At 34.1% G+C, this 19,331-nt stretch overlaps 2 protein-coding genes across 20 annotated transcripts; both read right to left on the bottom strand.

Moving 5' to 3' along the window:
* Positions 1–1,584: 1,584 nt before the first annotated feature.
* Positions 1,585–9,358, bottom strand: LOC113727306 (putative disease resistance protein RGA3). 19 transcript variants are annotated; one of them, XM_072075909.1, is made up of 5 exons: positions 3,355–9,358; positions 3,102–3,207; positions 2,889–3,010; positions 2,644–2,797; positions 1,585–2,262 (listed from the first exon to the last, which is right to left on the bottom strand). In XM_072075909.1, exon 1 carries the CDS (start codon positions 9,206–9,208, stop codon positions 8,531–8,533), a length of 678 nt encoding a protein of 225 aa, XP_071932010.1. In that variant the 5' UTR covers positions 9,209–9,358; the 3' UTR covers positions 1,585–2,262; positions 2,644–2,797; positions 2,889–3,010; positions 3,102–3,207; positions 3,355–8,530. The 19 variants fall into 19 exon arrangements, with proteins under 19 accessions (XP_071932010.1, XP_071932001.1, XP_071932003.1 ...); XM_072075900.1 differs by having other exon boundaries at positions 2,644–3,207; positions 3,355–3,422; positions 3,829–3,876; positions 3,955–9,358; XM_072075902.1 differs by having other exon boundaries at positions 2,644–3,207; positions 3,355–3,422; positions 3,829–3,876; positions 3,980–9,358.
* On the bottom strand, positions 5,351–8,273 carry LOC113724351 (putative disease resistance protein RGA1). The gene is made up of 4 exons (XM_027247262.1): positions 7,853–8,273; positions 7,601–7,802; positions 7,112–7,343; positions 5,351–5,644 (listed from the first exon to the last, which is right to left on the bottom strand). The coding sequence occupies exons 1-4, from the start codon at positions 8,271–8,273 to the stop codon at positions 5,351–5,353; spliced, it is 1,149 nt and encodes a 382-aa protein (XP_027103063.1).
* Positions 9,359–19,331: the final 9,973 nt, after the last annotated feature.

Here is a 19,331-nt window from a genome sequence, read left to right as displayed (position 1 = left end):
ATTAGAAAATCGAGCTACTCCTAGTTGAACTATTAAGTTAAACAGGTTTGTTTGGGTTTGATCGGATTAATTTCTTGTCTGATCAAACTAGAGACCTGGTCCAGTCTGATGCTCAAGTCACTGGTTGAGTCGGGTTTAATAACTTATGGTGTATTATGTAATTTCCCCTCCATTCTACCCGTTAAAAAATCACATTCGTGTTGCATCAAAAAATTTCCAACAAATTTCCATCTAGAAGCCGGTCAACATTCCGAACATGAATACATGAATAAAGGATAAGCCATGAAGAATGATTCCGAAGTGTTAATGGTATGTTGCAAGCATCTTGTGCTGTAAAATATTTTGATAGACAATCATCCATACGAAATTTAACGCTTTTTGAATTTCAAAAGAAGTCAAGACAGTCTGATTGCTTAAAAGCTATCATGTGCTTGAGCGAAAGGCCCAGTGAAAAGAAAAAGGAAAAAAGAGTGATACGTAGTGCATGTACTTGAGCTACGTATAGAAAAGAAAAATAGGATAAGCAGCAAAAAATGACGAATCAAAAGCACTAAGTTGACAAAATTTATCGTGCCTTAAGAAAAAGGAGAAACTTTAAGACATTTCAGTTGTTGACTTGTAAAAATATCCCAAAATTTCTTACTTTAACATAAACAATCTCAATTCTTGAACAGAAAAAGTTTGGAAGAAGTAAACTTATCATTTTATTTGACCACCCAAGGAAAGATTTAAATTAAAACCAATGATCTTGAACATTATGAGCATCCTTCCTAGAAGCCAAAAAAAAAAATCAATCCGCATCTATTTTTTTTAATTTTTTTTAAAAAAAAATGTTTTCATGTAATTGTTCACTCAACAAACGTAAGTATGAGCTTCAGTAAATTTTCTTTTAAAATAATTATGCATATGATTGTAGAACTGCAACTTAACACACATGCTGAATAATATATACAGCATTTGGGCCTTTGCAGATGTACTAAAATGTTAGTAATACTACATTTTAACTATTTCCTAGCCAGATAAGATCTCATTGTGACCATGCCCATTTCAGCAAGTCAAAGGGATAACAAAGGCACAATAAAGATTAGATTACAATATTAATTTCAAGTGATACTAATGACCCTTTAATGATCTTTAAAAGAGTAATCCTAAAATAAAAGGTACTTCCAATGATCTTTTTTCCTAGATATATTTCTTATTTCACTTGAGGTGAGAGAATTTAGTATTTCAAAAAGAATTGGGATCCAAAAAAAAAAAGTAGAGCAAAAAGGAATATCTACAATCTCTATGACCATGACTAGTTCTTGTGAAAGCAATCCCCACTTATGTGAAGCAATTCCCTCCTGAATGAGAAACATACAAAATACAATTGACACTGAAATATTGCAAATCCAAATCATCATTTAGATCATATTGCAGACAAGTTATTGTGGAGGGGAAACTGGAGAATGAGTGTCAAAATCATTCTAGTAAGCAGTCCCAGTATATAATCCAACAAAGTCCCAACTCCAAATAGATTTTTCAAATCTACGAAATATACTCAAGCAGAGCATGTAGCACAGAGTTGAGTGATCTGAAGCGTAATTTAAACTGAAGCAGATGATAATCTGATAAATATATGATATGTACAAGTGGCCATGTGAAATCTCTTCAGAGCCTGTATCTAAAGATCAGTTAAACAGGGAATGAGACAGCTGTAGACCAGAGTTCCTTAGAATTTGAGCAAATTATGACAACTTTGTATCCAATTAAAAAATGATAAATCACAAGGTACAAAAAGCTTTGAACTCTTACACCACTCAATGTTGGGGCAGCTGCCCTCCTGACATCATCTTCCGTTCAGATAAGAAGATTCACATCCCATAGGGAGTCTTCTAATGGTTTGGTGGGAAAGTTACTACTCAAGCATTTCAGATGTGCCAACTTAGAACCCTTCAGACGAATGCTTCTCAATTCGATCAGGCTATATTTCATTGAAGGACGCGGGGTTGACAACCGCTCCGGAAGGTGTAACACCATTTATACATGATGTAACATCATCTGTACAAGGTGTAACAATAGAACAACAGCGAGTAACATTAGAACAACATTTTTGTGGGTCCCACACGGCGTGAAAATCGAGTTACAAGACGTGATCTGAGCCGCACAAATTCTTGAGGCCTCATCTAGGCCGTGAACTGCCTCATCTAGGCCGTGACAACCGTCCAGGCCCCTCGTCCTTCATTGAAAGGGCTGACAAGCCTCATTTGCAGCATTTGTCATCTAAATGGAGAAAAACAAGGCGATAAGGCATTTTGATCATCACAAGGTTAAGAGCAATAATAATTACACTCCAAAAAATGAAAGCAGCAGATTCAGAAGTATATGCTTGATTAGAAGAGTAAGGACATATGATTACTTAAAAATCCAACCAGGAGTTTTCCCATGTATTGGCTTTTCCATCTGTCTGTTCATTACCTTGTAATTTACCTTGTAAACAATGGGATTCACAATTTCACAAGTTTAAAATACATGGCAATCATGAAGACCTCTTTGATTCTATTGATTATGAAAATATGATGAAATCACAAATAGATCAGAAGTGGCGGTGAAAATCAAATAAGTTTTCTTGAATCAGTATAACTTCATCACAAAGAGAAGTACCTCATGAGTGAAAATCCCTGTAGCCAGCTAGAATCATCTTTCATGCAGCTTCTGCGAGAGCTCTAAGCCTCAAGAGACTCTATCTGTCCTTCTCATATATTTTCCAGGGACTCACCAATGTGAATGTAGACTCTCAAACTAGACTTAGAATTGCCTTTGACCATATGAAGAAATGACATCAGACAATGAATTGCCCAATGAGAATTAACCGATGCAGAAAGCATTGCACTCACACAGACTTGTACCTTAACCTTCTCATTTTGGAATTAAAGTGCAAGAGTCTTCCTTTTGAAAGAGCCCAGACAGATTCCCCCAAGTAAAAAAGTTTTCCTACTTTTTCTTGTCCAGCTGCAAAGGATGACTTGAACTGGGACAATTTAAGACCTAAATCTTGGGATCCATATCCTCATTGCATAATCTTAGATAATATAGCAAAGGTTGCTGAAAAGATGCCTTGCCTTAGCTATTCATAGTGTGTCTTGTGAGCAAAAAACAGTGAGCTACCATCAGGCCTTAGTCAACAGCGTTTTTCATTCCACGTTACTGATTTTATGCCAAGCCTTGCTGAGTCCAAAGCACAGCAAATATGAATAATGTACAGCATAAAAAGAGTTATTAAAATTCAATTCTTAGAAGATAATAACATCAATCAATGCTTGATTTTTAAAGGAATGAAATGGTAGAATTAGTTCTTGAGAAGTTAATACTAACATAAGAGTGCAAGTAGCTTAGGTGGAACCCAGCATCTCAAGTTACCGCCACTGGAAAACCTTTTGCACCTGCAGTATAGCCCAAGTCAAATTTCATTGAAGGGATCAAGCCATCTTAAACGACGTATCTAGACTTTGGATCTTGTTCAGATCCCTCAAATATTATAAGAAAACTGGTTTCAATAGGAATAGTCCTTACGTTCTTTTTTTTTTTTTTTACTTGTTTGTTGTTTTTCTAATTTTAGTTTGTTTGCAAGTACCATCAAGGTATTTGACTTGCCCATTTAAAGGACTTAAGAATTTTTGCAGAGTTCGAAAAATAACTCCAAGAAATTTGCATGGACATTCCTTTTCACTGGGAGATTGCCATCCACATGAACTGTATTGCCAATGGGGTAGATCCTTTCCCTCAAAAATTCACTACCTGAATGATATCTATTACATATTCATGTATAGTTTTAGCGTCAAACATTACCTCTCCTACATCAAAAAATTTGGCCTTCTCCAGGTAGAGTCCATTACCCTGATTTGTTTTAAAGACACAAAATAAGAAATATCTTAAGATAGACTCGAGAAATTTATGCAACCTTGAGATACTAACCATGTAATCTAGCTTTTACATCAACCTTATAATAGCCCCGAAGCTTGGGAGAATAGCTTATGCTCATAGTGATTCATAGATAGGAAACTTCACATGTCTTCAGAGACTTCATCAGAACTATAGCACTAGAGCAACTGTCTGACAAACGACAGTTGCATTAGAGAATTAACAGCATAAAAGAATGTAATCTCGTAGCTAGTAACATAGTTCAACAGACAAGTATAGCCCAGTAGGGGATAAAAACTAACTCCAAAACTAAGGCATGCACAACCTCAAAGTATTATGGTTTGCTAACTATAGAAAACAAGTAATTTCAGCATTCAGCTGCAAGAAGGAAGATATGAAACTTCATTGTTCAATCACTGCATACCCAGTAAAATTAAAAATACCAGATTGCCTGTTATTTCACCTAGAAGTTCCATTTGGAAGATATATGAAGAAATTGCTTTAGGGCACTACTTGACTGTTCAACCATAAGACAAGCTTCACTATTTGTTGATAATTCTTGATATTTAAGGCACTAATAACTGAAAAATGAATGGAAGCTTTACAGGTGATTTTCCTGTCTATTTTCCACTTTACAGAATACTACAGGGGGTTAAGTGAATAATATTGAACAAGAGGAGCATTATGGTGTGGTCAAATGCAAAACCATGGGTAATAGTAATTTCCCTTTAGAATATTGAAAGACAAGCCAAGATGTTATTGATTGATAACAAGTTCTAGTACTTTGTTTTAGCAAAAACCGACTTTACTTGTCTAGAAGTTTCGCTCCTGGATACAACCCAGAACAGAATTTAAAATTAAAAAAAAAAAGTCAGAGTAGGAAAAACAAAAGTCCAGAACTGAATTTAAAGATGTCCTGGATATAAACCAGGACTGGATATGCAATGTATCTACTAAGTGCATAAGCAAGGTAGAAGGAAAACAAGATGAGCAAATTTGAAGAAACTTCATGTTGCTCAGAAAATTGAACTTTCAAAAATTTCAGCTGCAATTCACAACATAGCCATAAATTATAAATCACATCATTATTTAAGTGATGAAAAAGGAAACACGAAAACGTATCCTGCAAGAACTACATCTGATCTCCAAAATCTCAGTTCTTGGGCAGCCACAAGTAAACGTAGGAGGGAAAAGAGTTATTTGGCAGAGCCGGACACCAAGTAAAGACCACAAATGAATAGTCATCCGGAAAAATAAAATATTAATCTCTCTCTCACACATACACCTCAGCAAAAAAGTTCACAGGGCCAAGCAAGATCTTTTGCATCAATTGTTTAGCAGAAAGAGTATGAGGAGGAAATGATGAAAGAAACTTATAGAGGAATTCAGAGGATCTTTAATTGGGAAATTTACATTAGCATGAACTTTACATAGAGATTCCTTCAATTTGCTAACCATCAATGGTGATTTCAGGAACATGGGATATCTTGGACCACTCAGAATTGGGGGCGTTGCTGCTGCGGCTGCTCTCTGGATTGCATCTTTCCTGTAGAGGGTGACAACCTTCAATCCGCAGCCATCTTAGTTTGGCGAGGCTTCTCATTGATTGGTTGGAAGGCAAACTCTCTAGCGTTTCACAATAGTCGAGCCCGAGTTGTACAAGTGACGAAAGCTTCCCAAACCAATCGGGCAATGATTTTACTGCAAAAACTTCTAAATCAAGAATTTCAAAGGAGGAGGCGTGCTGAAGTTTTCATACAAACTTAAATGCCAAAGGGAGGGCAAGTGGTGCTGTGGTCGGAGAGTTTTGAAGAGGTCTAGGAACGAATGCAGATCCATGATTTCTGAGAAGGGTCCAATTTCCAACCCTCTTAACCTTGTAAGAGAAACAACATTCCCTTTGGGGGAAATTAAGTCATTTGTCACATTGACGAATGTGTTAGAGAAATATGGGAACCTACTGCAAAGTTATTACAAGAATAATATCAAAAACTTGACTAAACTAATTTTTTGAGAATTCAAGAGAATTTTCAAGTCCTGTTAATTGGGTTGAGATGGTATATTACCTCTAGGATACAATGGAAACGAAAACTAATCTATAGCAAGTGTAAGCTTAGTTTTCATAAAAAAAGGATGTAAGAAGTGGGAATTACAAGTCTATGAACCTATTGCAAAGTTATTACAAGGATAATATCAAAAACTTGACTAAACTAATTTTTTGAGAATTCAAGAGAATTTTCAAGTCCTGCTAATCGGGTTGAGATGGTATATTACCTCTAGAATACAATGGAAACGAAAACTAGCCTATAGCAAGTGTAAGCTTAGTTTTCATAAGAAAAGGATGTAAGAAGTTGGTTTTGCAAATCTAAGATAGTGTCAGCATAAGTTGTCACAAGAGAAGTTAAACTACCTCTATTTATAGGCAATACAAGAGTTAAAGTACATGAATCTCATTTAGTGTCCATTTATGAATAGAGTACACCAAATATATGAACTAATAAATTTGAGAAGATACAACAATGTATCTTCACTTAATGTCCATTCATGAATTTAGTACTTTAAATACATTAATTGAGTAGTTTCATGAACTAATGAACGTGAGAAGACACATCAATGTGAAGATGTATCTTCACTTAATAACCATTTATGAATTTAGTACATCAAATACATGAATTAAGTGGTTCCATAAATGAACTAATAAACTTGAGAAGATACGTCAAAATACCAATGAACTTTATAGGAAATTCATGAATCAAACTCCTAGACATGATAAGAAAAATCATGTTACAAGTCTTGATCAATTTTCATACTACAAACTAATTTCCAATAGTATATCTAGAATAGAGAAGGAAGGTGTTCGGTCTAAATCTACTAGAAAAGATATAAAATTGGAGTATTAGAATACGGATATTTCCTCCCTTTTTACTAAGAAGACTTGTGAACTATAGTTGAATGTTTTCATACAAAATATAAAACTATGTGTTAGTTTCAAAATGGCTCAAGAAAAGAACAAGCATTGGAGGATGAAGAAGAGCAGGACTCAGAGTCTAGCCCCCCATATTTTAGGGATTGACAAATGGGTTAACCCACTGCAGCTGTGAATACATAATTCTCGAAAGGCAATGAGGTATTGGGCTCCCCTAGGGATTGAAATCGACTTCAGGGAGGGGCATAAACTAATATATAATTTCTCTAGTGAACTAAGACCAACCAGATCTTGAGAATTAATATTGTCAACATTACTGTATGATTGGTTCAACTCAGGTACTATTTGGCAATTTTGGATTTGAACACCAGAGCTGAAATCCAACAACTGCTCCAACTCATGGCAATTGTACAACTTGAAAAATGCAAGATTCGGATTATTTTGGAATAACCCATTTGGTAGCTTGGTGAGCTCTTTGACATTCCAAATTGACAGACTGGTAAAAGCGCTGATTCGACTGCAAATATTTGCTATTATGGTTTATCCATGATTGATGTCCTTGGCATGAAATTCCTTGAGAATCAGAAAATGACTTGGAGCAATGGCTAATTGCGTACAATTCTTAATCTCTAACTTCTCAAGAACAGGAAATACCATCATCTTTTTCATCATGAAATGCTGCTTCCATCCGTTCCATTAGATTCAAAATGTTTGATAAAATGAGATGCTCAAGTGATTAATCTGCTTTCAGACAAGAATAATGTCGTAATGTACCTGAAACTCTCATGCAAAGGAAATGGTATTTCTTCGTCACCATTCTCCGTCGCAAGATACCGAATAGAAAGGGTCTCGTCGTAATATGTTCTAGTTCCTTTCAACCTTAAGGCTTTATAATTGAAGATGGATAATGCCAAATCATGCACAAGATCATGCATTTTGCAATTCAAAACATTCCTGTACTCATCCCTCACAGCATCTTGCAACAAGTTAGTTTCCAACAAAATCGAAAAAAAACATTTCTCCAACTTCCTCCATCTCCATATTGTTTCTTGGATTTGAATGAAGAAATCTTTCTGCTGCCCAAAGTTGGAAGTAGCTGACTACTATTTATTTCAATGTCTTTGGGAAAAATTGAACAGTATGCAAAGCACTTTTTCAGCGATGGAGATGGAAGATGATGAAGGCTCAACTTTTCATCTCCACCTAAATTTTGAAGGCCAGTCTCCAAAATTGAAAGCCTTTCATCACTTCCCTTGTTGCGCAATATCCAGCCGACTACACTTGCAGCTAATGGTACACCTTGGCATTTTTGTGCAATCTCGTATCCTATGTCTTGCAGTCCATCCGGCACTTCCCCAACACCACATGCATTTTCTTTGAGAATGAGCCAGCATTCATCATCTGGCAATTTTTTCAAAGAACATGGAGAAGAAGAAATTCTTGTCATGGCTGCCACTTGTTGCTGACGGGTGGTTAGAAGAATGGAATTCCCCTTGGATGAGCTGATACCTTTCAAAGACCCAAGAAAATCATTCCATGGTGTGGCTTGCTCATTCCACACATTATCAAGGACCAATAGATACCTTTTATCATCCGATAACTCTTTTAGCAGCTTGACTCTGGCTTCTTGACCCTCAGCTTCAGGTTTTCAGACTTGCAATGATTCTATAATCGAACTAAAAAATCTATTAACATCAAAATCTTTTAATTCACGTATCCATATTCTCTTGTCAAAATATGATTTTCAATCTTTAGATCGTTAAAAGCTTTTCGAGCCAAGGTGATCTTACCAATCCCGCCCATGCCAACTATAGGAAGAACCAGGACTATTTCATTTTTACTCGCAGCAGTCAACCCTGTCACTATCATCGAGAGGTCATCATCTCTTCCAACAAAGCTTGAATCAATAGTAACAGAGTTAGTCTCTCTGTTCTTCATAAATCCTCCATTTTGTGACCGGAGGCCAAAGCCCTTTGCTTCTTCATTAATTCTTTTCAATTCCATAGTGACCGTTCGAATTCTATATGCGATATTGAAACGAGATGTGATGGGATTGAAGAGTGACAAAGAGAAGTATACCTTCCTCTTCACCTGTTTCTGAATCTCAACTTTGCGTAGAATCATTTCATAATTGAGATCATCCAACAAGTTATCAGCATCAAAAGCCACGTCTTCAAGTTCCTTCAGCCAAAGCTTCGCGTACTCGAGGGTGACTTTCTTTTGCTCTGCATCACGAAAAACAGCTTGGATCTTGGTAAGTGTTTTCTTCAGCTTCGGCAAATCTCTCTTAAAGGCTAAAGAAAGGCTAATCTGCTGGGAAGCCAAGGTTATTACTTTCCCCTCTAGAAACTGTATAGTGGCACCAAGAAATGCATCCGCCATTGGGTATTCCTTTGCAAAGACGGAGAGTATGTGAGAAAGACTTCTCTACGGTGGAAGAGATTTGTTGCAAGATTGGTACTACTACCGATGAATGGCAATTATGTTTGAGCAATGGCGGTGGGGTTCAATGCTTTTTCGACCCCACGTGCTTACACGTAATTGTATTAATTCAAAATATGACATTTTAGAGATATTCTTTGTAAAATTTTGATCATCAGCTTTAGAATAGAATAATTCTTTTTTTTTTAAATTCCTTTAATCAATTTTTGTAAAAACAATTCTAAATTTGGAATTCTTATACAACCCATAATACTCATGTTGCATTTGATGAAACAAAAATCTAAAATTTAAATTTATTAAATTATATTTGAGTATATATCATACTAAATGATAAATAAATAATTTATAAATTATTTTTGAAAGCAAGTTTACATAGAAAACTTAATACTATTTAATTAATTCATATATTTTATTTTTTATTATTAAACATGTTTGAATATATTAAATTCTAAATTATTAAACATAATTATTGAATGGAATTATGAAATAGAAAACTTAATACTCCCTCCGTCCCGTTTTGTTAGTCTTGGTTTTTTTTCACACAGATTAAGAAGGTGTAATTAATTTGGTTGGAAACATAAATTTAGATTAATAATTTCCTAAAATACCCTTATGCTAATCACGAAAAGTGCCAATTAATATCAGTTACAGCTAATGAGTTAGTATTGGAAAACTTCAATGTATTCAATGTAGTGGATTAGTATTTAATAACAATGCATTAATAACAAGATATTTAATAAGGGTATTTTAGATAATTTGAAAGATTACTACATTTCTTAATAGGAAAGTGGACTATAATTTGGGACAGACGAAAAAGGAAAACAAGACTATCAAAGTGGGACGGAGTGAGTACTATTTAATTAATTCATATATTTTATTTTTTATTATTAAATATATTTGAATATATTAAATTTTAAATTATTAAACATAATTATTGAATGGAGTTATCAAATAGTAGTAACCATGGGCTCACACTCATATATTAATTCCTTTTCTTTTCTCACTTCTAACCTGGGATGGGGTCACCGTCTTAGGACGTTCGTGTCCACGCGAAGTCCACAATGATTCAAATTGTCTGCTCATTGTGCATAAACTCTCGAAGTGCATTGTACAGGTGTTAGGGTGGCCTCGTCCAATGTGTCACTAAATTCCGTAGATTCTAGAGGTCGAACGTAACACACACGTAATTTCTTACACTTTCTTAGGTCGTTGGAAGCATAATACTAATTGCCCCAAACTTATCCTGTACGGAGATTACACAGGTTTGCTTTAGTACCAACTGTAACACACTGGATCTACATGCTGGCTCAAATAACTTTTGAACGAAAACTATAGGTTCAAAATAATTAGGATTAATTTTTTATATAATAATAGTGTATATATTTTCATCATTAAATGCATGACATATAATTTGAATTTGAATTTAAAATTCAAATTATATATATATCATATATTCAATCATAATAATATATACATTATTAATGTATATAATATTTACTCAAATAATTAATCCAAGTTATTTAGTAGTTCATAGACACAGATAGGACTGCTGTCGAGTCGAGTCAAGTCGAGTTCGAGTAGTCTGCTATTCGAGTCGAGTCGAGCTCGAGTAGTGTATCACTCGAGCTCGACTCGAAGTAAAATAACTAAGCTCGAGCTCGAGCTCGTTGAGGTTTTAAAATTCGACCTCGAGCTCGAGTTTAATTAAATGTAATAAATTCAAATCAAGTTCAATCGAGCTTATTCGAGATCAATCAAGCAAAAGTTGCTTCGATTATGCTTCAGATTTTCTGGAGTGGTTTTATGAGATGATCGGCTATCACTATTCTCCTATCAGGGAGTTGAAGATAGGGATACGTCTATTGGAAACCTTTGATCTGTTTATTAGAAAGTGTAGGAGGAGGAGGAGGAGCAAACAGGGTACGCGTTTGGAATATGATAAGGAGGACAGGGGTGATGCTAAGTTTGACACTTTGAAACTTAGCAATGTGTCGTTCAAGATTCAAGATCTGGTTTGGGGGTCAACCCATGGACTTGACTCTGTTCGTTTTAGATATATGCAGTATGGTGCATCAGATCGTAATGAAATCATACGTGACCTCGAAAGATTTGAGAAAAATATGAGGTTGTTGGTGGAAACAGATATCAAGGAATTGGATGTCAGCAGGTTTTTGCTTAAATACTCGCTGGGAGATCTACAAGTACTTATGTATTTCATTGATTCCATTTCAGTGAATCTGGCGCGTATTTGTGACAAGAAGGTTGCATCAATTAATACAGCTCTAAAAACTGTACTAGAAACTCTTCAAGAGAAGCTAATGTTCTTGCAGAGTTTCGTTCGCTTTGCAACAGTACAAGGTGTTGAGGGTCAGCCATTGATAGATCTGTTGGCTCACATTGAAGTTGTAGCTGTCAATGTTGCAATCCTGGCTTCTACACTTGGGTTCCAAAGATGCAATATGAAAGTGTGCAATGCAACGAAATTTGAAATTTCTCAACTAATACACAAGATGATTGTTCCCATTGATCCCCAAGTCGGAGAAATTTATACCCATGTCCTGGAAGCTTCCAAGTTATCAAGATCATCCTACACTTTAGCTTTGAAGGAGAATAGGCGTCTAGTGGCTGAATTTATTGATTATCTCGAGCAAAGTATCTGGGTGATCATATCAGAATGCTATACCAGTTTCCTCGTTACGGTGAAGGATCAAATGATAAAACTCCTCAAGGGAGTAAGATTCCTGAGTATCCTTCTTAGGCTGCAACAGGAGAAGTTTGATAAGCTAAACGATGAGATGAAGGATCTTATTGGAGTTGTGGTCTCTGATGCAGGTTCTGTAACTTTCTCCCTTTTTATGAATATAATTCTTATTTTTTTAAAAATTCCTTTAATCAATTTTTGTAAAAACAATTCTAAATTTGGAATTCTTATACAACCCATAATACTCATGTTGCATTTGATAAAACAAAAATCTAAAATTTAAATTTATTAAATTATATTTGAGTATATATCATACTAAATGATAAATAAATAATTTATAAATTATTTTTGAAAGCAAGTTTACATAGAAAACTTAATACTATTTAATTAATTCATATATTTTATTTTTTATTATTAAACATGTTTGAATATATTAAATTCTAAATTATTAAACATAATTATTGAATGGAATTATGAAATAGAAAACTTAATACTCCCTCCGTCCCGTTTTGTTAGTCTTGGTTTTTTTTTCACACAGATTAAGAAAGTGTAATTAATTTGGTTGGAAACATAAATTTAGATTAATAATTTCCTAAAATACCCTTATGCTAATCACGAAGAGTGCCAATTAATATCAGTTACAGCTAATGAGTTAGTATTGGAAAAGCTCAATGTATTCAATGTAGTGGGTTAGTATTTAATAACAATGTATTAATAACAAGATATTTAATAAGGGTATTTTAGATAATTTGAAAGATTACTACATTTCTTAATAGGAAAGTGGACTATAATTTGGGACAGACGAAAAAGGAAAACAAAACTATCAAAGTGGGACGGAGGGAGTACTATTTAATTAATTCATATATTTTATTTTTTATTATTAAATATATTTGAATATATTAAATTTTAAATTATTAAACATAATTATTGAATGGAGTTATCAAATAGTAGTAACCATGGGCTCACACTCATATATTAATTCCTTTTCTTTTCTCACTTCTAACCTGGGATGGGGTCACCGTCTTAGGACGTTCGTGTCCACGCGAAATCCACAATGATTCAAATTGTCTGCTCATTGTGCATAAACTCTCGAAGTGCATTGTACAGGTGTTAGGGTGGCCTCGTCCAATGTGTCACTAAATTCCGTAGATTCTAGAGGTCGAACGTAACACACACGTAATTTCTTACACTTTCTTAGGTCGTTGGAAGCATAATACTAATTGCCCCAAACTTATCCTGTATGGAGATTACACAGATTTGCTTTAGTACCAACTGTAACACACTGGATCTACATGCTGGCTCAAATAACTTTTGAACGAAAACTATAGGTTCAAAATAATTAGGATTAATTTTTTATATAATAATAATGTATATATTTTCATCATTAAATGCATGACATATAATTTGAATTTGAATTTAAAATTCAAATTATATCTATATCATATATTCAATCATAATAATATATACATTATTAATGTATATAATATTTACTCAAATAATTAATCCAAGTTATTTAGTAGTTCATAGACATAGATAGGACTGCTGTCGAGTCGAGTTCGAGTAGTCTGCTATTCGAGTCGAGTCGAGCTCGAGTAGTGTATCACTCGAGCTCGACTCGAAGTAAAATAACTAAGCTCGAGCTCGAGCTCGTTGAGGTTTTAAAATTCGACCTCGAGCTCGAGTTTAATTAAATGTAATAAATTCAAATCAAGCTCAATCGAGCTTATTCGAGATCAATCAAGCCTAATCAAGTTCAAGTAATAAAAATTAATATTTTATATATAATTTTAACTAAAGGATATTATTGATATTTCACAATAATAAAAATTAAAATATATATTATAAAAAACTTGATAGACCTCGTCGAGCTCTCAAGTATCATATATCTAAAATCGAGCTCGACTCGATAACTCTAACGAGCAGCTCGAGCTCGAGATCGAGCTTGGTCAACCGAGCTCAATCTCGAGCTGCTGACCAAGTAGCTCACGAGGTCGAGCCGAGCTACTTGGTTCAACTCTACCCCTAGACACAGGCTCATATTAATTCCTTTCCCTTCCCACTTCCGATGTGGAGGGGGAGTCTCACACTATGTCAGACAAACCATGCTATACAGTGCAAATTAGAAATACAAAACTTGAAAGCAAAAATTAAGGATGCTTATGAATTAGGTGTTTTTAGATGTGTTTTTATAGATTTGTATGGCAAAGACTTAAGTGTACCTTAGAGGGTGTTTTTAAAATATAAAATTTTATTAATATATTTTAAAAATTTTCTTTTTCCTGTCCACCCCCTCCGCGAGCCCCTATCCCCACTTGCATTCTCCTCCCCCTCCCTCCTGACTCTCCTTGTTACACTGGTCAACCACCCCTTTGTATCGCCTAGTGCATGTGACCTACTAAACGTGTCAACTCCATATTGATGCGAATGGTGTGATCGTAATGGAGGATTTGAACTAGTGATTTTGTAGACAGCTTTAACACAAGAGATGGGGCAGAGGACCATCCCTGAGCAGTGCACGGCCAGGATTTGATCCAAAAAAATGTGCGATCCAGATAATTTCTTGTACCTCATTTTTAATAATGTGTGTGAGGCTCACAAAAATTTGTTCTAAAGTTACATGTTGTGCAAACAAAGTTACGCGGTATGCAAAATGTACAAAACTGCTAGGAACGGTTGCAAGGCAAAATGTACAAAACTGCTAGGAACGGTTGCAAGTGCAATTGGTCTTGCCCGTGGTCCCTTTAACACATGTGAGTAAAACAATGCTACACATTATGCACTGACGTTTAAATTTTTATTTCTACTTTTTTAGATGAAATTATAATTTAATGCAATACAAAAGTCCTAATTTTGCATAGTTTTTCCAAAACAAGTAAATATTGGACGACAACAGAAAAAGATAACTTCAACTCATTCTTCTATTGTTGTAACCCTATGCAATATCCTAACATTTACTTTCATCTTTCTCTTAAAAAAGGGAAATTTACAGTCTTGGCACTTCACCAAAATAATCCCCCAAATTTCAACAAAAACGAACATGTTCTCTTATTTTCTATACTTGATCACATTGGTAGCCAGATTCAATCAAAATAATATGATACCTAATTTCTCTATTTAGACTAAAAAATTGACAATTGATAGATTTTGACTAATTTTTACTAGTATATTGATGCTAGTTAAAATGATAATTTAAATAATTAAATTTGTCTACAAAAATTATTTTTCATTTCTCACAATACTATTAAAAAGTTTGCAAATTAAAACTGCAACAAATGATAGTATGGAAGTGATGTAAATTTGATTTTTAAAAAAGTCGAAAGCGGGAAGACGGATTCGAACTTGGGACATCTAATTCTTGAAATATGAACTTTAACCATGATATTAATGTAATGGTCTACATTCATGGGTTCACCCAAGCAACTTTTTGAACGGAATCATGAGTTCAAAATGGTTAATCCAAATTATTAAGTAACTCGTAGGCCTAGATTGTTGTACAATTTCTTTCTATTCCATATTTTCGATGTGAGACGAGGGTCCTCATATTCACCCCTAGAACTTTGGGTCCTATAAAGAGCTGAACGTGGCATTTAATCCTACATAATACTTAACTTTTTGTACACCTTTGTATAATCAGGACCATAACATCACTAGTTCCAAACTCAGCCCCGCAAAGAACAGGTGAGGTTCACTATAATACCAAATGTTACATCTTGAATCCACAGATTGGCCCAGATAACTTTTGAGCGAATCAAGAGCTCAAAATCGTTAAGCCAAGTTATTATGGAATTTGCAAATCTAGATTCTTATAGAACTCCTTTTCTTTCCACATTTTTTATGTAGGACGAGGGGCCTCGCAATTAAGGCCTCTCTACTTCCTTACAGATTGCTTAAATGTTGAAATTGAAAACATTCCCAATCAAGTATTGTCACTGCTTTTTCTCAGGCAAAATTAGAAATGCGAATTAGACACTAAATTTGTTTTCACTGAAATTTTAGGGTCCATTTTGGTATAGTGTCTCCATAATAGGTGCGAGTTATACAGAAAAATACCTGTCTCAAGTTCCTATTTGCGGAATTGGAGGTTGTGCGATCAGCATCATTAGAGCTGGCAATTATACCCAAAACCCAATAACCCACCCAACCCATCTACTAATTTGAGAGATTGGGTTGGATAAATTGGGTGTTGGGTCAAATTTGGGTTGGGTAATAAAAGCCCACATATATTTTGGGCGGTTTGAGTATTTGTATTGGGCACCAATTACCCAACTTAAGTTAAAAAAAAAACAAATTAATTTTTTTGCTCAATGAAGGTCATTAGGAAGTTGTAGACCTATAGAATTTAAATTTAGTTTCTTATTATTTGTTTGTTAGTTGCTAAATCTAGTATTTCGTAGCCAAACAATTAATTAATGTCTACTCGTTTCCTGTTTTTACGAAGTACTACTGCCATTGCGGGGGAATTGGTCTCGTATATTCTTAAAAAAAAGGGTAAAAATGAAACAAAATTTCAAAGTTTGGAAGTGGTCAATGTATGGAAGCAGGCTATGCTGCTGCTTTTGGTGCAATTTGCCATCGTTTTTATATGGCGTAATTCCATAAACCTCTCCTGAGATGAGATTTTTAACAATTTCACTAACCTTTTTAGAGTTTAAACAGTTAGTACGTGCATGCATTTGTACAAGTATATTAAAATGTATTTTAGTGTGTTTGTATGCGTAAAAATAATGTGTTTGAAATGCATATTATTTTCACCTTATTTACACACACCGATTTGCTTGTATCATCTACACATTTTTCAATCACCATTCTATGTCACATACATCACATCAAAAAAATGTTACAGTATTTTTTTCACAAAATTATCTCAAATAATTTACTATCCAAACACACTAATGTATTTTAAATGAATTTAAGAAGTAAGTGTGTGTTTGTATCGTGAATGTTTTAGTGTGTGAAAATATGTCTATCTATATAAAAATGTGTTTATGTGTGTGAAATTTTTTTGTTGTATGTGAAAATGTATTTGAGAGAGTTTATGTATCAAAATCTATTAAATTAATATATTGGGTCATATTTGGGTCATGGTTTTGTGATGACCCAATATAACCAATCCAAAATTAACCCAAATTTAAGTTGAGCGGATTGAATATAACTCATTTAAATGAAAATCTAATATTAATCCGTCCAATTCGTCCAATTGCCAGGTATAGACATCATAATGTGAGTGGCCCAAGATTAGGCCAACGAGACTCGATTTGATCTAGGTCATTCATTTCAAAATTCATTAATTTTGAAATAAACGACTCTAATTGAGCCAGAGCTTATTCGCTCGATCTTGGATCACTCACTGCACAAACCGGTTGGACCTGGAACAACAGACCCGAATCCCTATTTGCATTAGCTACCATTAGCTGGTAGCGCTGAGAGCTTGACACTCAAGATACAACAAATTGTTCTTTAAGCCCCCCACTCCACACAAAAAAAAAAAAAAAAAAAGATATAACGTACTGTTAAATAGTTGAGGACGAAGGATGTATTGTTAAATATAATGTATTGTTAAACAGTTTTAACAATACATTATATCTTGAGACAGGTATTGTTAAATAGTTTTAACAATAAATCTTTTTAACCAACAACCTCAACTATTTAACAATACATTATAACTGTTTTACCATCAATGGGTTGCAGGTCATTTTAATGATTTTGATCTAGTACGTCCTTTGAAGCATCTGAAAAGTAAATAAATTGGAAAGCTATTCTAGCTATTTAATAGCATTTTACTTGAGAGGTCTTATTAAATACCAGTTGTTCTGAAAATCTAAATCTGGGGTTTTTTGCTACTTTGACGTATGGTATGTGTAGAACTATAAATCCATTTGCGTAATGTTTAATTCTTTAGGAGGATTAGACTTGAATTCTACTATTTGGATTTGGATACTTTATGGAACTGGAATTATGGGTTAATTAAATCAAATGAAAAAACATTCAATTACTCAAATTCCTATATAGAACGAAACACATCCGTAGGTATTATTACTAATTTCATATTTTCTTTCCAAAAGAACCAAAATTTTCTCAAGTTAATTAATTAAAAAAAAAAACTATTGAGGTCTACATCGTTGTCAAAACTGAGTGTCTGGTGTAGAAATAGCATTTTACCCTTTATTGACTAAAAATATGTCAAAAGGAAACATTGTCAAGGGGAGAGGAGCGAAAACATTTTCTTCTTCCATCTAAATTTAAATTCTCCCCTTTTTGTCTAAATTTTTTTACCTCTCTTGCAAACAGAACTTCTTCTCTGGTCCCTTTCTTGGTCTCCATTTCTCCTAAGTCTTTTTCTCTTTCTTCTTTGTGTTTGTACAAAAGCTTTTCCTAGCTTTCTTTTTTGTGTTTGTGATAAATCTCCCCTAAGATTTTCTTAATGAAAGTTTCTTTTCTCCCAAGATTTGTTGGTAAGAGTTTTTTTTCTTCTTAGGTTTCTTAGTGCTCTTTCCTAGGGATTTCTAGTGACAGTTTTCTCTAATTCATCTATAACTTTTATTAAATTTGAGTTTTTTCTTTTAAATTGGATTGTCAAATTTGAGATTTTTTCTCTCTATTTCGTGATAGCTCACTTTAACAACATCTAGCAAATAGAAGAAGCAGTTGGTTGAAAATATGCACACAGTCTTGGGATTACAAGTGATTCATTTATCTCTTGAATCAAAAGAAAATCTTTTGAGTACTTTTGAAATTACAAAAAAAAGGAAACATTGTCAATTGTAGATAAAATCTCTGCTATTTAATATTCCACCAAACACGTGATTTACATGAAAAACCCTTCTAAAATTCATAGTCACCAAAATTTCCATTTTACTTTGGTAGCTCATTTTCTTTGAACCAGAGTTCAAGAAGCAATAGATTTGCATCCCAGAGTTCTTTGAACTTCATTTTACGAAGTAATAGATTTGCATCCCACAGAAGATGGCTAAATGGGGCTCATTTAGCATTTTTTTCCCAAAAGAGAAGGAATGAAATTTAAGAAATGGGGAGAGAGAAAGGGAGCTTAATTTGAACCCAAACCTTTAAATTGTGAAGTTCCAAACTTAACCACTAAATCAAGACATGTTCTGCTGGTTCATTTAACTCCTTGAAGCTAAATAATCCAAATGAAAGAGATAAGGAGTCACATGTGACAATTGGCATCTGATTTTCTAATCCTACTCTCATAGGAAAATGTATTTAATTTTCCAACCTAAGATAAAATCGTATATTATTTTATCTTTCATTAGAAAATTTGATTCATCTTACTACGAGTACGAGTAGAAAATCAGAATCCAAATGCCTACTAAAGATCAAGATATGTAAATTAGTTGTCTAAGA

This window comes from Coffea arabica, chromosome 2c (genome assembly GCF_036785885.1).
Source record: "Coffea arabica cultivar ET-39 chromosome 2c, Coffea Arabica ET-39 HiFi, whole genome shotgun sequence".
Lineage (NCBI taxonomy): Eukaryota > Viridiplantae > Streptophyta > Magnoliopsida > Gentianales > Rubiaceae > Coffea > Coffea arabica.
This window is presented reverse-complemented; position numbering and strand designations above follow the sequence as displayed.

Bases quoted from the DNA above. Each gene is read 5' to 3' on its own strand.
- LOC113724351 (XM_027247262.1), bottom strand. From the start codon at position 8,273: ATGACAAGAATTTCTTCTTCTCCATGTTCTTTGAAAAAATTGCCAGAT. The intron at 7,803-7,852 runs GTTGGAGAAATG...ACTTGTTGCAAG, and splicing joins ACAATATGGAGATGGAGGAA to ATGCTGTGAGGGATGAGTAC. The intron at 5,645-7,111 runs GTTGGTCTTAGT...TGAAAACTTCAG, and splicing joins ATATTAATTCTCAAGATCTG to CACGCCTCCTCCTTTGAAAT.
- LOC113727306 (XM_072075893.1), bottom strand. From the start codon at position 9,208: ATGGCGGATGCATTTCTTGGTGCCACTATACAGTTTCTAGAGGGGAAA.